Source organism: Vulpes lagopus, chromosome 8 (genome assembly GCF_018345385.1).
Source record: "Vulpes lagopus strain Blue_001 chromosome 8, ASM1834538v1, whole genome shotgun sequence".
NCBI classification, from domain to species: Eukaryota; Metazoa; Chordata; class Mammalia; order Carnivora; family Canidae; genus Vulpes; species Vulpes lagopus.
In genome coordinates, this window is record NC_054831.1 from 66,804,522 (window position 1) to 66,828,490 (window position 23,969).

The following is a 23,969-nucleotide window of genomic DNA, read 5'->3' on the forward strand; positions in this document are numbered from 1 at the left end:
ATCTGACTCCAAAGTCTACCATTCATTCATCCATTCATTCATCCATCCATCCATTTATCCATCCTTTTGGCAAATATTTGCTGAATGCCAACTATGTGCCAAGAACTGTAATAGGCACAGGAAATATAATGCTGAATGAGATAGGATTCCTCCAGTAAAGCAGCTCAGTCTTCTGGATAATGTATGCTTTGAAGCAAAGCTTGCTGATTACTTACTTGATGGTTTCTAGTCTCTGTGTAAAGTAAGCATTGAGTTCATTGTGAGCAGGTAGGGGGCAAGGGAGAAGAATTGAGGAGACCATGTGTCTTGGAGGAAGGAATCTTGGTGGAGGAAGCTGGAATTAAAAATTAAAAATGAAAAGCACTGTTTCCTGAATATCCTATGAGGCCTTATGAAGACAAAGCTGCATTATTGGCTTTCCAAGCCTTCTTGCTCGCCACTTTGTCAGTGATTCAAAGGTTTTGTGAGACCTTTGTGGGTTTTTTTCTTTTTTTTAAAAGATTTTATTTATTCATTCATGAGAGACACACGCACACAGAGACAGAGACACAGGCAGAGGGAGAAGCAGACTCCCCCAATGGGGAGCCTGATGCAGGACTCTATCCCAGCACCCTGGGATCACGACTTGAGCTGAAGGCGGATGCTAAACCACTGAGCCACCCAGGTGCCCCCCTTCTGAGAACTTTGCCACAGTTTTGAGAATGTTAGAGGTCTTGGCTGCATAGGTGATCTCAGGGGCCAGAGCAGGTGAACACACGTGAGATAGCCCTGAGGACCTTCCTGCAAATGGCTGAGTGGAACTCTAAGGAAGATTCCCAATTAGGGGTACGGTCAGAGTCAGAGAAATATTTGTAACTTGCTGAGACCCTACATTTCCCCGTAGCCATTCTGACCTGGGAACCACTGGTCATATGAACATGTATGAGATGCTATGGTCCTCTGTCTCAAATGCAGTTTTGATGTAGTTAGGGTAAGATATGGGTAATTATTGGCAGTATCTTCTTTTCCTGTTTCTTTAATTCTCTGATTGTTTATCCAACTGAAGGTCAGTGTGTTTCCTATAGCATCTCCAGGCCCTGTCAAATTATAATTCTCAGTAAATGTAAACTGATAATTAAAGAGAAAACCACCAATTTTGTGTGTCTACATTTATGACTCACATCTCTAATTATACACTGCATCGTTTAAGCATTAAAGGTGTGACACATAGGGCAATCAAAGTGATTTCATTAGAACAAAGCAAACTAAAGTATGTGCTGTGCCAGTCTTAGAGAACTTTTATTATTTTGTGGTGATAAAAGACAAGAAGTAAACTTTTAGCTTTGTTCTAACCTTCTCATGTACAATGTTGGTGTTCATTGAAATATCACTGCTCACTGTACAAGAAATGACTGGGGAGCTCCATTCTGAAGGACATGCTGGTCCTCACTTCAACATCTGAGTCTATGGACCACCCTTTGCTTGAAAAGGTCACCTGTCTTTGGCTGCCTGACTAGATTTTCCTGATTCCTTTCCTACTTCTCTGATTTTTTTCTCTCTGACGTTGATTCGTCTCTGAATCTATCCAAGTACCTAACTGTCCTGCTGCCATATAATTTTGACTGAATATGCATTGTCCTAAACGTCTTTATTTTCCTGTGATCATTTTTGGGGGTAAGGAAACCATCCTCCTCCATTTATATGAAGCCTCTGACCCTTCCTTCACTCCACATGTCTAAATACTTGTGAATCAATTATTACATTGGTTTTCACAACTCTGCTTTCCCTTCCTCTGCTGCTATTTTATCTCAAGCCCTGTTCCCTTGGGCTCAAACTTTTGAAAGATTTGTATTTTCTGGGCATTTGAACTGTCTTCCATGGCGGGGTGATATTATGCTCTCCCACACTCAGGGAACAATCTCAACCCAGAATGCATACTAATCAAAAGCAGTATTACTTTTTTCTTTCAAAATGTTTTCCTTCTTTCGGAAATACTAACAAGGAAGAGTAGGAATCCACATTAATCATTTCATCAAGTTGCACACCTTTGTATTTTTATTTGTTTAAGACCAAATAAAGCATCTTAAATAGTGATTGATGAAGCACAAATATCAAATGTTTAGCCATGTTATTTTAAACCAGCATGAATTGTGTGTTGGAGCCCAAAATGAGCTTCTGTAAAAATTATTCTTGCAATAGTTTTTGGCAGAACCTTGAAATAAAGCTAGAGATTATAAGATAAAGCCACAGATACCCTGTAAGTCCAAATATTTTTTACTGCATCATTGGAGAAGTAAATGCATGTGGATATGTTCATCTTTGTTTCTTAGGAAAACTGTGTACCAAAAGAATAAATAAAATTTGGAAAGAGAACAAAGGTAAAATTTCTATCTCAACTGAAATTATATTGCATGCAGGAAGAGAAGATCTAGGAAAATTTTAAGACTTTATTTTTTACAGCAGTTTTAGGTTTACAGCAAAAGAGAGACACACACAAAGAGAGACTGAGGAAGTCAGTGGGATTTTGAGTGGGATTGAGGAAGGTACAGATACATTCCTACCCCATTCATGCCTAATCTCGCCTATTATCAACATCCCACACTAGAGTGCTACATTTGAAACTACACTGACACATTGTAATGACCCAAACGGTGGAGTTTACAATAAGAGTCACTCCTGGTGGTGTACTTTCTTTGACTTTGGACAAATGCATGGCAAGTATCTACTATAGGAGTATTGTATATGAGTACTTTTACTGCCTAAAAAGTCTTTTCTGCTCTGCATAGTCATCCTTACTTCCCCCAACTTCCGGCAACCACTGATCATCTATCTTACTGTCTCCGTAGCTTTGCTTTTTGCAGATTGACTTCTTTCACCTAGTGGCATATGCTTAAAATTTCTCCATGTCTTTTCATGTCCTGATAGGTCATTACTTTTTAGCGCCGAATTAATATTCCATTGTCTGGATGTACCACAGTTTATTTATTCATTTACCTGCTAAGAACTTTCCTCGATTGCTTCAAGTTTTAGCAATTAGGAATAAAACTTCTACAAATATCCTGCACAGGTTTTTGTGTGAACCTGTTTTCAACTCCTTTGGGTAAATAGATATAGAGTGATATTTCCTTGTGATTTTTATTTTTTTTAAATTTTAAAAAAGGTTTTATTTATTTATTCATGAGAGACACACAGAAAGAGAGGCAGAGACATAGGCAGAGGGAGAGGCAGTTTCCATCTAGGGAGCCTGATACGGGACTTGATCCCGGGACTCCGGGATCATGCCCTGAGCCAAAGGCAGATGCTCAAGCACTGAGCCACCAAGGCGTCCCTTCCTTGTGATTTTATCTGCATTTCCCTAATGAATATGATGTGGAGCATCTTTTCATATACTCATTTGCCATCTGTATATCTTCTTCAGTGAGGTCCACTTTTTAATTAGGTTGTTTTCTTGTTGAGTTTTTAAAGTTCTTTATATATTTTGAATCACAGTCCTTTATCAGATGTATCTTTTATAAATGTTTTCTCCCAGTCTGGCTTATCTTCCCATTCTCTTGAAAATATGTTTTATAGAGAAGTTTTTAATTTGAATGAAGTCCAGTTTATCTTTCACAGACCATGGCTTCGGTTTTGCATCTAAAAAGTCATCACCATATCCACCATCAGCTAGTTTTTCTTAGTTGATCTTCTAAGAGTTTTATAGGTCTATGAATTTTTTTTTGTGAAAGGTGTGTGTTTAGATTCCTTTTTTTTTTTTTTTTTTGGCATGTGGATGTCCATTTGTCTGCTTCATTGTAATGCTCTTGGCCCTCTTTGATATATTTGTCTTTTTTTTTTTTGATCAATACTATACTATCTTGATTACCATAGTTTTATGTAAAATCTTGAAATCAGGCAGTGTCAGTCCTTTAAACTTTTTCTTTTCCTTCAATATTATGTTGGCTATTCTGGGTCTTTTGCTTCTCCATATAAACTTTAGAATCTGAATGTCAGTATCCACAAAATAACTTGCTAGGATTTTGAGTGGGATTGACTTGTATATGTTAACCTGTATCCTGCAGACTTGCTATAATTGCTTATTAGTTCAAAGAGGTTTTGGGGGCAGCCTGGGTGGCTCAGCGGTTTAGCACCACCTTCGGCCCAGGGCGTGATCATGGAGACCCGGGATCGAGTCCCACATCAGGCTCCTTGTATGGAGCCTGCTTCTACCTCTGCCTGTCTCTTTGCCCGCGCCCCCCCCCCCCCCCCCGTGTGTGTGTGTGTGTGTGTGTGTGTGTGTGTGTGTGTATGAATAAATAAATAAAAATTTTAAAAAAAGAGGTTTTTGGTCAGTTTTTTTAGTTTTTTCTATATAGATGATAATCTCATCTGTAAAGAAAGACAGTTTTATTTCTCCCCTCTCAAACTATATGCATGAGTTAGGACTTCCAGTACATTGTTGAAAACAAGTGGTAAGAGGGGACATCTTTGCCTTGTTCTTGATCTTAGTGTGAAAACATTGCTTCTCACCATTAAGTAGTTTTTATAGACATTCTTTACCAAGTTGAGGAAGTTCCCCTGTATTACTATTTTACTGAGAGTTTTTGTCATGAATGGTTGTTGGATTTTGTCAAATGCTTTTTCTGCTTCTAGTGGTATGATCATGTCTTTTTTTCTTTTCTAGCCTATTGGTATGGTGGATTACATGGATTGATTTTTGAATGTTGAAACAGCCATATATACCTGGGGTAGATCCCATTTGGTCGTGGTATTTCATTCTGTTTAGTCATTGCTGGATTCAATTTGCTAACGTATTGTTGAGGATTTTTTCATCTAGGTTCATGGGACCTACTGGTCCATAGTTTTCTTATGGTATCTTTATTTGATTTGGTATTAGGATAATGCTGGCCACATCAAACAAGTTAAATATTCATTTTGCATCTACTGAAAGAGACTGTAGAGAATTGGTATAAGTTCTACATTGAATGTTTGGCATGGGACGCCTGGGTGGCTCAGTGCTTGAGTGTCACCCTTCAGCTCAGGTCATGATCTTGGAGTCCTGGGATCGAGTCCCATATCGGGCTCACTGCATGGAGCCTGCTTCTCCCTCTGCCTGTGTCTCTGCCTCTCTTTCTCTGTGTGTCTTTCATGAATAAATAGAATTAAAAAAAATATTTGGCATAATTCAACAGTGAACCCATGTGGGACTGGAGCTTTCTATTTTGGAAGATTATTAATTATTGATTCAGTTTCTTTAATAGATTTTGAGCCTCTTCTATTTCTTCTTGTATGAGTTTTGGCAAATTGGATCTTTCAGAGAATTGGTCCATTTCATCTGGGATGGAGTTGCTTGTAGTATTCTTTTATTATCCTTTTAATTTCCATGGGCCTGTAATGATATCTCTTCTATTATTTCTTATATTAGTAATTTTTGTCCTCTTTTTTTTCCTTAGCCTATCTAGAAGCTTATTGATCATTTTTTTTAAATGCTTTTGGTTTTGTTGATTTTTCTCTACTGATTTCTGGCTTCTAATTTCATTGATTTCTGCTCTATTTCATATTATCTCTTTTCTTCTGCTTGCTTTGGATTTAATTTGCTCATTTTCTAGTTTTCTAAAAAAAACTTGGATTGGTTTTAGATCTTTGTTTTAATATAGTTATTCAAGGCTATAAATTTCCCTCTAAACACTACTTTCACTATATCCCACAAATTTTGGTAAGTTATGGTTTCATTCTCATCTAGTTCAAAATATTTTAAAATTTCTTTTAATATTTATCTTTTGACCCATGTGTTACTTAGAACTGAATTGTTCAAACTTCACATATTTTGAAATTTTCTAGTTATCTTTCTGTTATTGATTTCTAATTTTATTCCATTGGTGTTTAAGAGCAGAAATTATATGTCAGTTATTTTTAATTTGTTAAGGTGTGTTTTATGGCCTAAGATGTGGTCTTTCCTGGTGGATGTTCCATATGATCTTAAGAAGAATGTGAATTCTGCTATTTTGGGAGGATTTAGTCTAGAGGGTGTCAGTTATATCCAATTGATTGATATTGTTATGTTCAACTGTGTCCTTACTGATTTTCTGCCTGCTGGATCTGTCCATTTCTGAGAGACATGTGTTGAAGTTCCCAGCTATAATAGCGGATTCTTCTATTTCTCTTTGCAGTTCTGTCAGTTTTTGCCTCACATAGTTTCATGCTCCTACTGTTATGCTCATAAAAATTAAGGATTATTATGTCTCTTGGAGGCTTGAACCCTTTATCATTATATAAATACATTTCTTAATCCCTGATAACTTCCTTGAAGTCTGCTCTATATGAAATGAATATAGTTGTTCCTGCTTTCTTCTTCTTTTTTTATGATTTTACTTATTTATTCATGAGAGACACAGAGAGAGAGGCAGAGACATAGGGAGAAGAGGAAGCAGGCTCCCCCTTGGGGAGCCTGATGCAAGACTCAATCCCAGGACCTCGGGATTACCACCTGAGCCAAAGACAGACACACTCAACCACTGAGCCACCTAGGTGCCCCTTCTCCTTTCTTTTGATTAGTGTTAGCATGGTATATTTTTCTTTATCCATTTTTTAAAAATTTATTCATGAAAGACACACACAGAGAGAGGCAGAGACACAGGCAGAGGGAGAAGCAGGCTCCATGCAGGAGCCCGATGTGGGACTCGATCCCGGGACTCCAGGATCACGCCCTGGGCCAAAGGCAGGCGCTAAACCGCTGAGCCACCGAGGGATCCCTTATCCATTTATTTTTAATCAATATGTGTCTCTATATTTAAAGTGAGTTTCTTGCAGACAACATAAATAGAGATCTTGTTTTTTAAATCTTTCTGACAATTTTTGTCTTTTAATTGTTGCAATTAGACCACTGATGTTCAAACTGATTACTGATACAGTTGGATTAATATCTATATTTTTTACTGTTTTCTAATTGTTGCCCATGTTCTTTCTTCCTATTTTGGTCTCCCACTCTTTTTGTGGTTTTAATTGAGCTTTCTCTATAATTCCACTCTCCCTCCTTTCTTAACATATTTCAGTGATACTTCTTTTTTCACTTTCTTAGTGGTTGCCTTAGAGTTTTCAATGCATATTTACCACTAATCTACCTCCAAATAACACTATAGTCAGCACCTTATAATAACAAAATAACCCTAATTTCACTCTCCAGTCCCTTGTATCATTGCTATTGTTGATTTGATCACATATAAGCATACACAGCATATATAAACATGTATATTTATTACATGTATGCATAAGCATACATTGTTGCTATTACTCCCTTATTTGATTTATTGCAGAATCTGGGAATGTTGTTTATACACAGGCTACAGAGAAAGATTTCTCATGCAAGAGAGAAAACTGAGCCCCTGAAAGGCAGTTAACAAGGTGGTTAAAGATTTAGGCTTCAGAGTTAAACAGCCCTGGTTTAAAACTGGTTTAGCCATCAACTGTGACCCGAGGGGAGAATGGTACCACCTCTAAGCCTTGGAATCCTATGAGTAACTAGGGTGTTGTGGCAGGTAAATGAGATAATGTAGCACTTCTGACCATCTGGTGTATCATCATAAAAATGTTTCTTTTTCTCTCTGCTCCCACTGGCATGTAAAACCCAAGAGTTTAGAGTTGTTGACTGTTTTACTCCTGCTACATTTCCAGTATCTAGAACAATGCCTGGTCATCACTCACAAATGTGCATTGAATGATTCATATAAAGTGCTGAGCAGTGTCTGGAATTTAATGACAGTGGTTGTTGAAAATAATAACAACAATAAAAAGCCAAAGTCCAGTACTCTGGGAGCCCCACGGTAGCACTCATAGTTGTTGTTCTGATAATTATATTGCCAGGTAATTTTAACAATTAGTAAATATCCTTACTAATCATCTTACGAAAATATCTTATTTTTTTAGCGGAGAAAAAAATTTTCATATTTTTTACTACATTTATGCTGGATTAGCTGAAAAGAAGAAACTAGCCCATTACAGATTGCCTGAAAATAAGCCTCCCAGGTAACCTGGCAGATGGTACTTTTATAAGTAATATTTTCACTTTCCATTGAACTTTAGATTTTGACCCATCTTTTCCTATTTTTTTCAGATACCTACAAAATGACCACCTCAGAACAGTACAGGACATGATGAATAATAGTTTTTATAAATCCCAATATGAATTAATTGAGCAATGTTTCAAAGTCATAGGTTTTACAATGGAGGTAAGTATGAAAGACATTTGAACCTCTTTAGGAAGTATCTTTTTGTCATCACTAATGGTAAGAATTGGCATTTATTGAGTGATTAATCTATGCCCGGTGTTGTGCCAAGTGTTTTATGTGAATTATCCTTTTAATTACTGAAACAACCTTATGAAATAACAAGAATATTTACTGGAATATTACAATATTTATACAAAAAGAAACAGTAGTCTTGACATATAATTGAATTTGGTTTTGTTCTTATCCTTTCACTTATATTTGCATCTCCCACATATATTTAACATTTTACATAAATGCATAAATGGGAGCATATGACGTTCTTTCTTAGTGCAGTCTTTTTTTAGTGCAGTTTTTTAATACAACTTTATTAAGATGTCATTTACATACCATACAAGTCAGCCATGTTAAGTGTACATTTTAATGACTTTTAGTTTATTCCCAGAGTTGTGCATCCATCACCATAATCATTTTTAGAATATCTTCATGCTCTAAGGTGTCACCCTCAAAAGAAACATGCTAGCAATTAGTAGGAGTTCCTCTTCATCCCTACCCAATCTCTGCTTTCTATCACCATAGGTCTTTTTATTCTGGACAGTTCCATGAACAAAGTGATGCAATGTGTCATCCTTTGTGGCTGGCTTCTCTCCTTCCACATACTAATGTTTTCATATTGTAGCATCTATCAGTACTTTAGTGCTTTTCATTGTCGAATAGTATTTCATTTTGTGGATATACCTCATGTTATTTATCCATTCATCAGTTGGTAGACATTTGGGTTGTTTCCATTTGGGGGCTATTATGAATAATGCTGCCATGAATATTCATGTATAATTTTTTTTTGCGTGGACATAAGTGTTCATTTCTCCTTGATATATAACTAGGAGCAGAACTACTGGATCATTGGGTAACACTGTTTAACCTTTTGAGGAACTCCTAGACTGTTTTCCAAAGCAGCTGCACTGTTTTACACTCATTTAACCAGCAGTGTATGTAGGTTCCAATTTCTCCATATCTTCCCCAACCCTTAATCCCTTAATGTCATCTGTCTTTTTTATGAGAGCCATCCTAGTGTGTAAGTGTATCTCGCTGTGGTTTTGGTTTGTGTTTCCCTAATGACTTATGACCCTAAACTTCTTTATATGTACTTAATGGTCATCTATATATCTTTTTTGAAGAAATATCTATTTACATCCTTTACCTTTTTAAAAAAAAATGGGGGTTGTGTTTTATTATTGAGTTGAAATAATTATTTATGTTGTAAATACAAATCCCTTACCAGATACATTATTTGCAAAAATCTTCTCCCATTTATTCTTTTTCCTTTCTTGAGTTTCCTTTGAATTGTACACATTTTTAATTTTTATGATGTCTGATTTACCTCTTTTTTCTTTTGTTTCTTGTGATTTTGGTGTCAGATAAGAAACTCTTGTCTAATCCAAAGTCACAGATATTTTTGCCTTAGTTTTCTTCAAAGAGTTGTATAGTTTTCACTCTTACATATAGATCGCTGTTCCTCTTTGAGTTAATTTTTATGTCTGAGGTAGCTTCTTTTGCTCATATATATTCAGTTGTACCACAACCACTTGTTACAGACTCTTCCATCCCCATTGATTGGTTTTGGCCTCCTTGTTGAAAATTGGTTGACCGTAAATGTATAAATGTAGAGATTTATTTCTGAACTCTCAATTCTATTATAATGACTTCTCTGTGTTTATGCTAGTACCATGTTGTCTTGATTACTGTGGCTTTGTAATATGTTTTGAAATTGGTCAGTATGATTCCTCCAACTTTGTTCTTTTGCAAGATTGTTTTGGGTCTCTGGAATTTCTATGTGAATTTGAGGATAAGCTTGTCACTTTCCAGTGCAGGCTTTTGAAACTTTCCCATTTCACTCCTTCCATCGATATCTGCTCTCTTTCTCTTTCCCCAGCAAGTGGATGTTAACAACTCAGCATATATACTCCATTATTTCCTATTTGTCTCCCTGCACATAAAACGCTCTTTGTAGACACTACATACACATGTGTACATGTACACGACTCTGGGGGGGGATGGTCATTGTTTTATTAATATGGCATTATATTACACACACTTTTCTATGCCTGGTTTCTCTCACTTGGCGATACCCTGCAGAAATCCCTTCAAGTCATCTAGTCATCTAGCACTAAATCATTTCTCTTAAAGGTAACATAGTATCCCATGGTATGTACCACCATAATTTATTCTGCTATTCAGATTGAGGAGGCATACAATTCTTAATGTTTCCAGATCTTTGTCATTCTGAGCAAAGCCAAAATATGCCTTCATTTCCTGGTGCTTTGATTTCTATGGAATATATCCCTAGTGGTAAGATTGCTGGGTCAAAGGATGTGTGTATTTTAAATTTGAATATGAATTGCAACACTGCCTTCTAACAACTATGAAACACTTCATATTTCCACCCAGCAATGTGTGAGTACCCACCCCATCACCCTCTCTGCCATGTGTTGTAGTTTTTTAAATATTTGTTAATCTATGGGTATAAGTACCTCATTTTGAGTTTGCATATCCTTGATTAATAGTGAATCTGAATATCTTTCCATTTGTTTGCTGGCTACTTGGGTTTGTTTTTTTATGAATTGCATATTTATTTATGTATTGAGCCATTTCTATGTTTTATGTCAATCTGTAAGTTCTCATTGAACATTATAGACATATTTTTTGTCATTTGTATTATAAATATATTTTCAGTTGTATGGCTTGTCCATGACATACTTACTTATTTTAAAGATATGTATTTATTTATTTATATGAGGGAGTGTGTGCACCCAAGCAGGGAGGGGGGCAAAGGGGGAGGGAGAAAGAGAATCACAAGCAGACTCTGCACTGCTCAACACAGGGCTTGATCTCACAACCCTGATCAGGATCATGTCCTGAGCTGAAACCAAGAGTCAGACCTTAACTGCCTGAGCCACCTGGGCACCCCTGTGACATACTTACTTTTTATCATATCTTTTATCATATAAAAATGGGGTTTTGATTTTCGTATATTCAGACAAGTTTAATAATATCTGGGTTCTAGTCTTGGTTTGAAAATTCTCCCCTTTGTCTGAATCATACATGTAGTCTCCTAGATTTTTTTTAAAGTTTTAAAAAGTATATTTAATGTATTAATTTATTTAATCCATTTGTAATTTATTTTTTACATAATGCCAAATGGGGCATCATTTTTATTTTCTTCCCTGTGGAGAGCCAGTCAAGCCTCACTTCAAGACTATACCCTTTGCCTACTGGATTGACTTCTTATATATTAAAGTCTTATATAGCATGGAATCTCTTTCTGAGTCTCTGTTTTATTCACCAGTCTATGTTTCTGTCTTGCTATCAATATTCTGTTGACTTGTTTATGGTGGTTCGATACTATATTTTTAGAAAGGCATCTCTACCAAGAAAGGCATGTTTCAGTTTCTTCTTTTCAATACCTGCCTTAGTTATTGTCTGGCATTTGTTTTTCCATATAAACTTTAAGATCAACCTATTTGATTCTCAAACCCCCAGCTGAAATTCTAAGGAGAATTATATTAAATTTATATATTAACTTTTGGGGCATTGTCATTTTTATGATGTTATTTATGTCTTCTCATTCCAGATCATGACATGCTTTTCCATTTGTTTAGATGTTGCTTTGGTTTCTAACAATTTATAGTCTTATTTATCTGGAACTTAAGCTTTATTTTTAGGTTTTTTTCTAACCAGGTCATGGTTTTTGGTGCCATTCTAAATATTTTTTTCTGCTAGTAGACTTTTGTAAATATATAATCGTGACATCAGCAAAAAGAATAGTTTTATACTTCTTTCCTGTTATATATTTTATTCTTTTGTGTACTTAGAGCATCTAGGACTTAGAGTGTAAGTCAGTATTATTTACTAATGATTATAACTTGCCTCCTTCTCTCCTTTCTGATTTTAAATAAAATGGTTTTAGTGTTTTGCTCTTATTTCTGATAAAGAGCATTTATCACAATAATTTCCTTTTATTATTGCTTTGCATAGGGCAGTTATTAGGAATCCTGGAGAATTTTATCAAATGTCTTTTTATCATCAATTGACATAGTCATATTTTTCTGTAGCAGCTTGTTGATATCACTTATTATGTTGATAGACTTCTTTAATATATAAGTGTCCTTACATTTCTGGAATAAATCTAATGTAATCAAATAGTACTTCTCTTTTGGCAGATTTCTGGATTCCATGTCTTGGTGTTTTATTTAGAATTTTTGCATCTATATATATAACAATGGAATTTATCTATTGTTTTAGTTTTCTTTTATATCTTGATCAGATTTGTATATTAAAGGCTTATCAGTGAACTTTTTAATCTTTTTTCTTTGCCTAGAAATGTTTAAATCAGAGGGGTGCTTGGGTGGCTCAGTCAGTGACTCTTGGTTTCATCTCAGGTCATGATCTCAGAGTCCTGGGATCCAGTCTTGCATCCAGCTCCCCACTCAGTACCACTGAGTCTGAGATTCTCTTCCTCTTCTGCTCCTCTGTTCCTCCCCTACTCATGCACGCACACTTGTGCACATGCTCTCTCTCAAAAATAAATCTTTTTTAAAAAGTTTAAATCAGAGTTAAAATTAGTTCTCAGTCTCTCAGTCTCTCTGTCACATAAGACAACTGGAAACAGATACTTGGGTCCTATCCAAGTATAGGACCTAAGAATATCCAAGGAAGAGACATATTCATCTGGGAACTTTTATAAGCACCCCAACTTATTCCTATCACCTGAGAAGATTGGGCTACAGTGGTCTTTAAAAATTTGAGTTAAGGGGATCCCTGGGTGGTGCAGTGGTTTAGCGCCTGCCTTTGGCCCAGGGCGCGATCCTGGAGACCTGGGATTGAGTCCCATGTCGGGCTTCCGGTGCATGGAGCCTGCTTCTCCCTTTGCCTGTGTCTCTGCCTCTCTCTCTCTCTCTCTCTCTGTGTGTGACTATCATAAAAAAAAATTTTTTTTGAGTTAAGAGAGGGGTGGGGCAAGATGGCGAAAGAGTAGGGTCCCCAAGTCACCTGTCTCCACCAAATTACCTAGATAACCTTCATCATCCTGAAAATCTACGAATTCAGCCTGAGATTTAAAGAGAGAACAACTAGAATGCTACAGTGAGAAGAGTTCACACTTCTATCAAGGTAGGAAGATGGGGAAAAAAGAAATAAAGAAACAAAAGGCATCCAAGGGGGAGTTAGAGCAGGATCCCAAGAGGGGCGGGGATGCCGTCAGGCTCCCAGGAACACTAACAGAGCACCTGCGCCCTGGGGAGAGTGAACCACACCCCACAGCCGAGCGCCCTAAAGGGCTACAGCCCGAGCGGCTGGACCCTGGGGCAGCTCAGAGGGGCTCAGGCTGTGGCTCTACAGAGAGGGGACTGCCAGGCTGGGAGCGCGAATCCAGTGCAGGCCCGGGAGCACAGGGCACCGGGGACACAGCCCAGGATCTGACCTCCCCCCGGGACAGGCAGAGGCCAGGAGGGCCCAGGAGAGCAAGGACACACCTGCCCGGAGCTGAGCAGATCAGAGGCCCCGCCCCCAGAGCATCAAGGCCCCTGCAGACCCAGAGCTCTGTAGTTACTGAGGGAGCTGACTCCAGGGCTCCAGAGCTGGCTGCCGCCACTGTGGTTGTTCCTCCTGCAGCCTCACAGGGTAAACAACCCCCACTGAGCCTCACAGTGGCCTCACTGGATAAACAGGATAAACATCACTCACTGAGCCCTGCACCAGGCAGGGGCTGAGCAACTCCCCCCAAGTGCTACACCTAAAAATCAGCACAGCAGGCCCCTTCCCCAGAATACCAGCTAGACAGACAGGGGAAAAACAAATTATTGACCAAGCAACACTGGAAAGTTCCAGGGGAAGTCGAGGGATTTACAGTGTACAGAATCAGAGGATACTCCCCCTTGTTTTTTTTTTTTTTTTTGATTTCTGTTTGCTCCCTCCCCTTTATCTCTTTTTCTTTTTTTCTTTTTTCTTTTTCTTTTCTTCTTTCTCTTCTCTCTTTTTCTCCTTTTCCAAGTACAACTTGTTTTTTGCCACTCTGCACTGAGCAAAGTGACTAGAAGGAAAACCTCACCTCAAAAGAAAGAATCAGAAACAGTCCTCTCTCCCACAGAGTGACAAAATTTGGATTACAATTCAATGTCAGAAAGCCAATTCAGAACACTATTATAAAGCTACTGATGGCTCTAGAAAAAAGCATAAAGGACTCAAGAGACTTCATGATGGCAGAATTTAGAGCTAATCAGGCAGAAATTAAAAATCAATTAAATGAAAAAAAATCAATTAAATGAGATGCAATCCAAACTAGAGATCCTAACGACGAGGGTTAACAAGGTGGAAGAACGAGTGAGTCACATAGAAGACAAGTTGATGGCAAAGAGGGAAACTGAGGAAAAAAGAGAAAAACAATTAAAAGATCATGAGGATAGATTAAGGGAGATAAGTGACAGCCTGAGAAAGAAAAATCTATGTTTAATTGGGGTTCCCGAGGGCGCTGAAAGTGACGGAGGTCCAGAATATAGAGGTTCAAATACATATTTGAACAAATCATAGCTGAAAACTTTCCTAATCTGGGAGGGGAAACAGGCATTCAGATCCAGGAAATAGAGAGATCCCCCCCTAAAATCAATAAAAACCATTCAACACCTCGATATTTAAAGGTGAAGCTTGCAAATTCCAAATATAAAGAGAAGATCCTTAAAGCAGCAAGAGACAGGAAATCCCTGACTTTTATAGGGAGAAATATCAGATTAACAGCAGACCTCTCCACAGAGACCTGGCAAGCCAGAAGGGGCTGGCAGGACATATTCAGGGTCCTAAATGAGAAGAATATTCAGCCAAGAATACTTTATCCAGCAAGGCTCTCATTCAGAATAAAAGGAGAGATAAAGAGCTTCCAACACAGTCAGGACCTGAAAGAATATGTGACCTCCAAACCAGCTCTACAAGAAATTTTAAGGAGGACTCTTAAAATTTCTCCCCTTTAAGAAGTCCAGTGGAACAATGCACAAAAACAGGGACTGAATAGGTATCATGATGACACTAAACTCATATCTGTCAATAGTAACTCTGAACGTGAATGGGCTTAATGACCCCATCAAAAGGCGCAGGCTGTCAGACTGGATAAAAAAGCAGGACCCATCTATTTGCTGTCAACAAGAGATGCATTTTAGACATAAGGACACCTACAGCCTGAAAATAAAAGGTTGGAGAACCATTTACCATTCAAATGGTCCTCAAAAGAAAGCAGGGGTTGCCATCCTTATATCAGCTAAACTAAAATTTACCCCGAAGACTGTAGTGAGAGATGAAGAGGGACACTATATCATGCTTAAAGGATCTATCCAACAAGAGGACTTAATCATCAATATATATGCCCCGAATGTGGGAGCTGCCAAATATATCAATCAATTAATAACCAAAATTAAGACATGCTTAGATAATAATACACTTATACTTGCTGACTTCAATCTAGCACTTTCTACACTCGATAGGTCTTCTAAGCACAACATCTCCAAAGAAACGAGAGCTTTAAATGATACACTGGACTAGATGGATTTCACAGATATCTACAGAACTTTACATGCAAATGCAACTGAATACACATTCTTCTCAAGTGCACATGGAACTTTCTCCAGAATAGACCACATACTGGGTCACAAATCAGGTCTTAACCAATACCAAAAGATTGGGATCATCCCCTGCGTATTCTCAGACCATAATGCCTTGAAATTAGAACTAAATCACAACAAGAAGTTTGGAAAGACTTCAAACATATAGATGTTAAGGACCATCCTGCTAAAAGATGAAAGGGTCAACCAGGAAATTAAGAATTAAAAAGATTCATGGAAACTAATGAGAATGAAGATACAACCATTCAAAACCTTTGGGATGCAGCAAAAGCAGTCCTGAGAGGGAAATACATCGCAATACAAGCATCCATCCAAAAACTGGAAAGAACTCAAATACAAAAGCTAACCTTACACGTAAAGGATCTAGAGAAAAACAGCAAATAGATCCTACACCCAGCAGAAGAAGAGAGTTAATAAAGATTCGAGCAGAACTCAATGAAATCGAGACCACAAGATCTGTAGAACAGATCAACAAAACCAGGAGTTGGTTCTTTGAAAGAATTAACAAGATAGATAAACCATTAGCCAGCCTTATTAAAAAGAAGAGAGAGAAGACTCAAATTAATAAAACCATGAATGAGAAAGGAGAGATCACCACCAACACCAAGGAAATACAAACGATTTTATAAACATATTATGAACAGCTATATGCCAATAAATTAGGCAATCTAGAAGAAATGGACACATTTCTGGAAAACCACAAACTACCAAAACTAAAACTGGAGAAATAGAAAATCTGAACAGGCCAATAACCAGGGAGGAAATTGAAGCAGTCATCAAAAACCTCCCAAGACACAAAAGTCCAGGGCCAGATGGCTTCCCTGGAGAATTCTACCAAACGTTTAAAGAAGAAACCATACCTATTCTAGTAAAACTGTTTGGAAAGATACAAAGAAATGGAGTACTTCCAAACTCGTTCTATGAGGCCAGCATCACCTTAATTCCAAAACCAGACAAAGACCCCACCATAAAGGAGAATTAGAGACCAATATCCCTGATGAACATGGATGCAAAAATTCTCAACAAGATACTAGTCAATAGGATACAACAGTACATTAAGAAGACTATTCACCATTACCACGTAGGATTTATCCCTGGGATGCAAGGCTGGTTCAACACTTGTAAAACAATCAAGAAGATTATTCACCATGACCAAGTATAATTTTTTCCCGGGATGCAAGGCTGGTTCAACACTCGTAAAACAATAATGTGATTCATAATATCAGCAAGAGAAAAAACAAGAACTATATGATCCTCTCAACAGATGCAGAGAAAGCATTTGACAAAATACAGCATCCATTCCTGATCACAACTCTTCAGAGTGTAGGGATAGAGGGAACATTCCTCAACATCTTAAAAGCCATCTACAGAAAGCCCACAGCAAATATCATTCTCAATGGGGAAGCACTGGGAGCCTTTCCCCTAAGATCGGGAACAAGACAGGGATGTCCACTCTCACCACTGCTATTCAGCATAGTACTGGAAGTCCTAGACTCAGCAATCAGACAACAAAAAGACATTAAAGGCATTCGAATTGGCAAAGAAGTCAAACTCTCCCTCTTCGCAGATGACATGATACTCTACATAGAAAACCCAAAAGCCTCCACCCCAAGATTGCTAGAACTCATACAGCAATTTGGCAGTGTGGCAGGATACAAAATCAATGCCCAGAAGTCAGTGGCATTTCTATACACTAACAGTGAGACTGAAGAAAGAGAAATTAAGGATTCAATCCCATTTACAATTGCACCCAAAAGCATAAGATACCTAGGAATAAACCTAACCAAAGAGGTAAAGGATCTATACCCTAAAAGCTATAGAACACTTCTGAAAGAAATTGAGGAAGACACAAAGAGATGGAAAAATATTCCATGCTCATGGATTGGCAGAATTAATATTGTGAAAATGTCAATGTTACCCAGGGCAATTTACACATTTAATGCAATCCCTATCAAAATACCATGGACTTTCTTCAGAGAGTTAGAACAAATTATTTTAAGATTTGTGTGGAATCAGAAAAGACCCCGAATAGCTAGGGGAATTTTAAAAAAGAAAAAAATAGTGAAAGAAAATAAAGGGGAAAGGAGAAAAAATAAATGGGAAATATCAGAAAGGGAGACAGAACATGAGAGACTCCTAACTCTGGGAAATGAACTAGGGGTGGTGGAAGGGGAGGTTGGCAGGGGGTGGAGGTGACTGGGTGGTAGGCACTGAGGTGGGCACTTGATGGTATGAGCACTGGGTGTTATTCTGTATGCTGGCAAATTGAACTCCAATAAAAAATAAATTTATTAAAAAAAACTTTGAGTTAAGATTAAATAAAACTGAGCTGTGTGTGCCTCTGATCCTGGGCCTTTTTAAAATCACCTGATTCTTCTATGATAATTACCTACTTAAATCTTTTGGGGGGGGTAGCTGTCTGTTCTTTCCTAAGAAATCATCATCATATCTGATACCAAAGATATGACCGATGCTTTTTTCTTATGCTTTTAATCTATTCTGGTTGTGTTATCTTTCACGTAAATACATATATATTTGGCCTTACTGTCCTAATCTCTAATTGGGCTTACAAGAATTTTTCAGTCTTAAAAACAAAACTAAAACAGCAGCTATTTGATATAGTTACCCATCCTGTAACTTTTTTCACTGTCTATATTATTGATTTCCATGTTATTTTTATATTTTAATAATTTAGTCACTTAGAGTCTTTTGTTGGACTTTTTCTAAAGGAGAATACTTGGTTCTTCATACTTTTTAAAAAGATTTTTATTTATTTATTCATGAGAGATTCAGAGAGAGAGATAAGCAGAGACACAGGTAGAGGGAGAAGCAGGCTCCATGCAGGGAGCCCAATTTGGGACTCGATCCCGGGACTCCAGGATCACGCCCTGGGCCAAAGGCAGGCGCTAAACCACTGAGCACCCAGGAATCCCCTCTTCATACCTATTTAATAATGAAGACATGTAGGGCTTAAGTCATAAAGATTTCTTTCATGCAGTGGATTGTATATTTTTAGTTTTTGTAACAAAGGGACTCCTAAAGGCTTTTCAAGAAGCTTTAGGTCTCTGCTCTTAACAGTTTACTATTTAGTGTGTTAAATTGATACTGGGGTAAAAGCTATCACTTCACTCTGAATGTGAATCAGGGTTTTAGATGAACTCTTTCAGGAAGGTAATGTGCAGTTTGTTGAGTTTTAATTTCATTTTTATAAATGACACTCCTAATACGTTAAAAATTAATGTGTCTGTTTAAGAAGTTTACTGATATTCCTTGGGTTATCAGATCCCTACTAAGAGCTTGAGCTAAAAATAATACCCATAACTTTGGAAAATAATCTTCAGAAATTTGGAAAATTTTATCAGCAGGATATAAAATGTAGAGGTGCTATAGAAGTGACATACAAAAGTCATTCAAACTATGTGCAGTGAAATTATTGAACTCATCATTTTAAGGCAGAGCTATCCCCTTCTAAAGGGAAGGCACTCAACAATAATTTAGTCAATTGGTCCATTTGCTTTCCAGAAAATAGTATTTCTAAAGATGTGCATGTTCTTGACACAAAGTTTGCTGCCACGTGCATTTTCTCCAAATATGGAGCTATAAGATGTTACCACTAAGTAATATACTCTTGCTTTCTCTTTAAAAGCTTTTGGCTGCACATTGGGTATCTTGCTGCAAGCCAGTGGGGAGGATATTCTCAAGACCTGGAATCTAAGGAGTGAAGTTGGATCTCTGCCAATTGAGTGAGGCTGGAAAAGAAGTAGAGATAAATAGCTTTTCTTTTGACTTAAAATTAGGGCCCTACCTTTAGGCCCTCATGGTAGGTTTGGATAAAACCAAGATAATCTTTGTCCATCAGGAAACACTTAAACTTTTAGAGTTAATTTTTTCTAATGTGACAGACCTTCTCTCTGTCAGTGCATTAGATAGCTTTTAGGCTATAAATGGGACACAGAATCCATTGTTTGATAAGATTCCTGAAGGTTTTGGAGGAAGCTTTTACTCTGCTCTTAGCTATGTTATTGTGAAGAGCTTTCTCCTGGGAGACAAGATGCCTGTTTCTTATAGTGGCCAGTGTATGAATCTCATTTCCCTGTCCCGCCCTCACAAAAGAGAAGACAACCACAACAAAAGTTGCATGATGACTGGATGGGTATATGAGGATGGGAGAATTGACTTGACCAATAGCAACCTTTGATGGAGAGCAGGAAGAGAGACAATGAGGATGGCAAAGGAGTTTGACCATGGAGGGATTCTTAAGTGAATAGAGTTTACCGTGTTCATCTCACATAAAAAGTAGACTGGTGTACACCCTTGTATGTGCTCTGAGGTCTGGATGTGGCATCGTGTCATGCTGAAAACTGTTAACCTAACCTGACTACCTTCTGGGAACAATGAATAAACTGTCATATCCAGAGTCACAGATAACCCTAACACATTCCTAATAAAATAGTTTATTGTTGTAGGTAAATGTGTTTGTCGTCAGTTCAGCTCTGAGTGAGGAGGTCCCTGACTCGGGACGCATTAGTTTCAGCCATGTTCCAGGTCTCCTTCTTATGCTCTACTTCTGATGTCCCAAGCATCACAGGTGGTCACTTGGGTCTTTTGCTCTCTGGCTTATAGGACCAAGATCTTGTCCTCCCCTAAGTGTTTCAACATTGTATAATCCTAGATTGGCTGCATCATGAGTAAAAAAATAAGATGTTTGCAGCTCTACTGGCTGACATGGTACCAATTAGTTTAGCCCTAACTCTACCCTGACCCTAGTCCCTCCCTGGGCCCACCTTCCTCACTGGCAAAACTGACATTCAAATCTGGTTCTTCCCCCTTTCACTCCTCCTCCCTAACCCAGCCCTTACCCACTGCTTATACCTGTGGAGACAAATAGACTTAAGCCCTGCAGGTATCCTGGCTCTTAAAGCAGAAGCCAATTTATTTGTGGGTGCAGTGAGTAATGAAAAAAGGAGCCCCCTACCTTTTTCTCCAGTCCTTGGTTATAAGATGAATGTTGCTAGTGATAGATGCTTCTTTGGACTGTGGTCTGGCCCTGTTAGTTGACCACATGCCATCAGAGGTTAACTGCATCTCAGGGCATTCTCCAAACTGGAAGCATGTCTTACACCAGGCAGGCAATTCCTGCTTCTGACCAGGGCTGGATCTCTTTGTATTCTTTTCCCCACTTTTGTCATCATAAGAAGAGCTGATCTTTTTAGCAATTCCCTCCCCCATAGGTTGCTATCTTAGAAGCAGAGAATTATTTTTAATTGGTTTGTTTACTTCTAAGCCCCACTCATTAGAGGCAGAGTTTTACATATATTTGGCTCAGCTCCTTTCTCTTGCTTGGGAGACCGATATTTAGTAACATTAAAATGAAACCAGTACAGTTAACATCCACTGACAATTATAATTCACTTCTCTAAAACATAATATTCCAAACTTAAACATACTCAGTGTTTGCTGAACATGCAAACATCTAAACACACAGCTTAGAATAAAGGAACAAAAAATCTGTTTCTGGAGTGAAGCACAATCACTGCTAAATATCTTATGAAGACTCTTAATCAAGTACAGGGCGGCTCTCCTAAGATGTGGTGTCTCCCATCCAAGAGCAGAGACTCTGAGACCTAGCAGGGCAGACCGTTCAGGTTTGGAGACAGTAGAATTAAACTGAGTAGATATTTACTTCCTTTTTATCCAAATCCTGATTTTTTTTTTAAATCCCACTGGCTTTGTTGGTATGTCCTATGTCAATGGCTGCTTCAGTTCCATTTTGGAATTAGGCAGCTTTTAATATCAAGTTGAGTAGTATGATTCTCACATTCCCCAAGCACAGCTTGAAGCCTTCACACTTCACTGCAGCATACTTGCAGTGATTCTTCAAGATGAGTATCTCTTTCTCCCTCTTTCTTTCTCTCTCTCCTTATCATTCTCTGATGTTGATAGCACCTAGTCTATGTGTTCCTTTAAAGATCCCTAGGGGCTCAGTTCACTTGTGTACTGGTTGAGTCAGCATAATCCAAAGGAACGGCAGGCAAAGCAAAATCACATATTCTCTAAAAAATCACCCAAACTGGAAAACTCTGAAAGTTTTTAAAACATATGACTTTCCTAAGCCATTTTCCTGCCAGTTTTAAAATAAATGAATACTAGTTTTATGATTCAACTTATTTTAGAGACACTATTTACTATGTCATGACAGGAATTTTTATTTGTTTTTCTTTGCACAGTCATGTCTTAAGTCTAAGATGAAAATACCTTTGTCTACTTTAATTTTGCTTCCATTTCTTATGTCTAAAATAACAATCTAATACGTTTTCTTTGGACTATGAGTTATCACTTTTATTATGAAAAATAGTATGTATGAAAGAAATTTTTTAATATTTAAGTGAATTTCTGTGAAATGCTTCATCTTAAAAACTTGGTTTTGGCTGGGATGAGAGAGGCATATCAGTCCTTTTTAGTCATCTGATAAGGATTTAAAAAAAATAAGTGGATACCTACTTGTCTTCATTCAAAATGCATAAAATAAGTTATAACTCTAGAATATCATAACTTAGTCAACATTAATGACCTGAATTAAATAAATGACAGGACCCAGGAACGTTGTCAATTAAAATAACAATAATTCTGTAGTAGGGAGTCAGGACCTGTGAGTTAAAGTCCTTGGCATGGCTTGTCTCTATCACTGTATCCTTAGACCAATAACTGAATCTCTCTGATACAGTTTCATTATCAGTACAGTAAGTGTCATTATCTGTGATTTGATAACTACAATTGAGAGCTCTTTAATTTTATTCTAATCTTTGCAGATTGGTCATGTCATTTTATGGCTTTAAGTATGTGCAAAATTCAACCTACATACAGAGAACATATTAAGATCCCTTATATATGAACAACAGCAAATGCTAACGGCAGAGCTTCTCCTTTCCTCCCATCAGTTCCTATCTGGCTGGTAATGTGGGCTCTGATAGTATCCTGGCCTGTGGGGACCCGCTCCGGTGATCCTCCCTATCCTGCCTTCTCTGCCCTTTCTCAATGGCAGCATCAGCATTTAGGCTCTCTCAGGACTAGACTGAGTAGTGCCACCCCCCTCACCCTGGGCCGCTGTCACTTTGTCACTCTCCGTGGTGATTGGCACCTACTTAGAGGTCCAGGAATTTTCCTTTTTCTCACCACTCTCTTGAATGGGGTAAGGAAAAGTTTGCTGTCACTTAATCAACCCAAAAGAAAACAGCTTGACCAGCATTAATTGAGTGCCGTGAATGAAGCATAATCTCTATTCTCAGTGAGTTTATAATCTGACAGAAGACACATACATTAAGCATAATTTCAAGAAAATATAATCAATTCCATGATAACAAGCAGAGAATGTTCTAGAAACATGAAATCTAGTGGTTGGTCACTACAAGGTTCTAAGAAGAGATTATAAGAGTGAGGAAAAGAGAAACATGAAATGGAGCTAAGGTGTGAAAACATGGAATTCTTGGGAACCTACACCGACCTCTCATTATGATCCAAGGTCCATAATTGACATTAGGATTCACTCTTGGTGAAAATGCAAGTTTTCAATTCCTTTGGGTAAATGCTGTGGATCTCAGTTGCTCGATTATATGGTAAGAGTATGTTTAGTTTTGTAGGAAACCATCAAACTGTCTACCAAGGTGGCTGTAATCGTTTGCATTCACACCAGCAGTGAAGGAGACTTCTTGTTGCTCTGCATCCTGGTCAGCATTTGGTGATATCAGTGTTAGGGATTTTGGCCAATCTAAGAGGTATGCCATGGTACCCCCTTATGGTTTTAATTTGCATTTCCTGGATGACACATGGTATAAAACATTTCTCATAGGCTTGTTTGCCATCTCTCTATCTTTTTTGGTAAGGTGTCTATTAAGGTCTTTTTTTTTTTTTTATTGGTTTGGTTAATTTAATTGGGTTGGTTTTTTTACTGTTGAGTTTTAAAAAAATCTTTGTTTTGGATAATTGTCTTTTATCAGATGTGCCTTTCACAAATATTCTCTTCCACTCTATGGCTTGTCTTCTCATTCTCTTGTTACATCTTTTATTTCAATTTGTGCATGTAACAATCTTTGTACAAGAATAGAAACAACTTTGGGTCAACTCCACTCAC

The 23,969-nt window shown here is 37.8% G+C and overlaps 1 protein-coding gene across 1 annotated transcript in view; it reads left to right on the plus strand.

Moving 5' to 3' along the window:
• Positions 1-23,969, plus strand: part of MYO3A (myosin IIIA) — a 226,976-nt gene that overhangs the window by 108,473 nt on the left and 94,534 nt on the right. The window contains exons 14-15 of the mRNA XM_041767407.1: positions 7,879-7,977; positions 8,066-8,180. Coding sequence (XP_041623341.1) covers positions 7,879-7,977; positions 8,066-8,180 — 214 coding nt within the window. The remainder of the gene's footprint in view (positions 1-7,878; positions 7,978-8,065; positions 8,181-23,969) is intronic.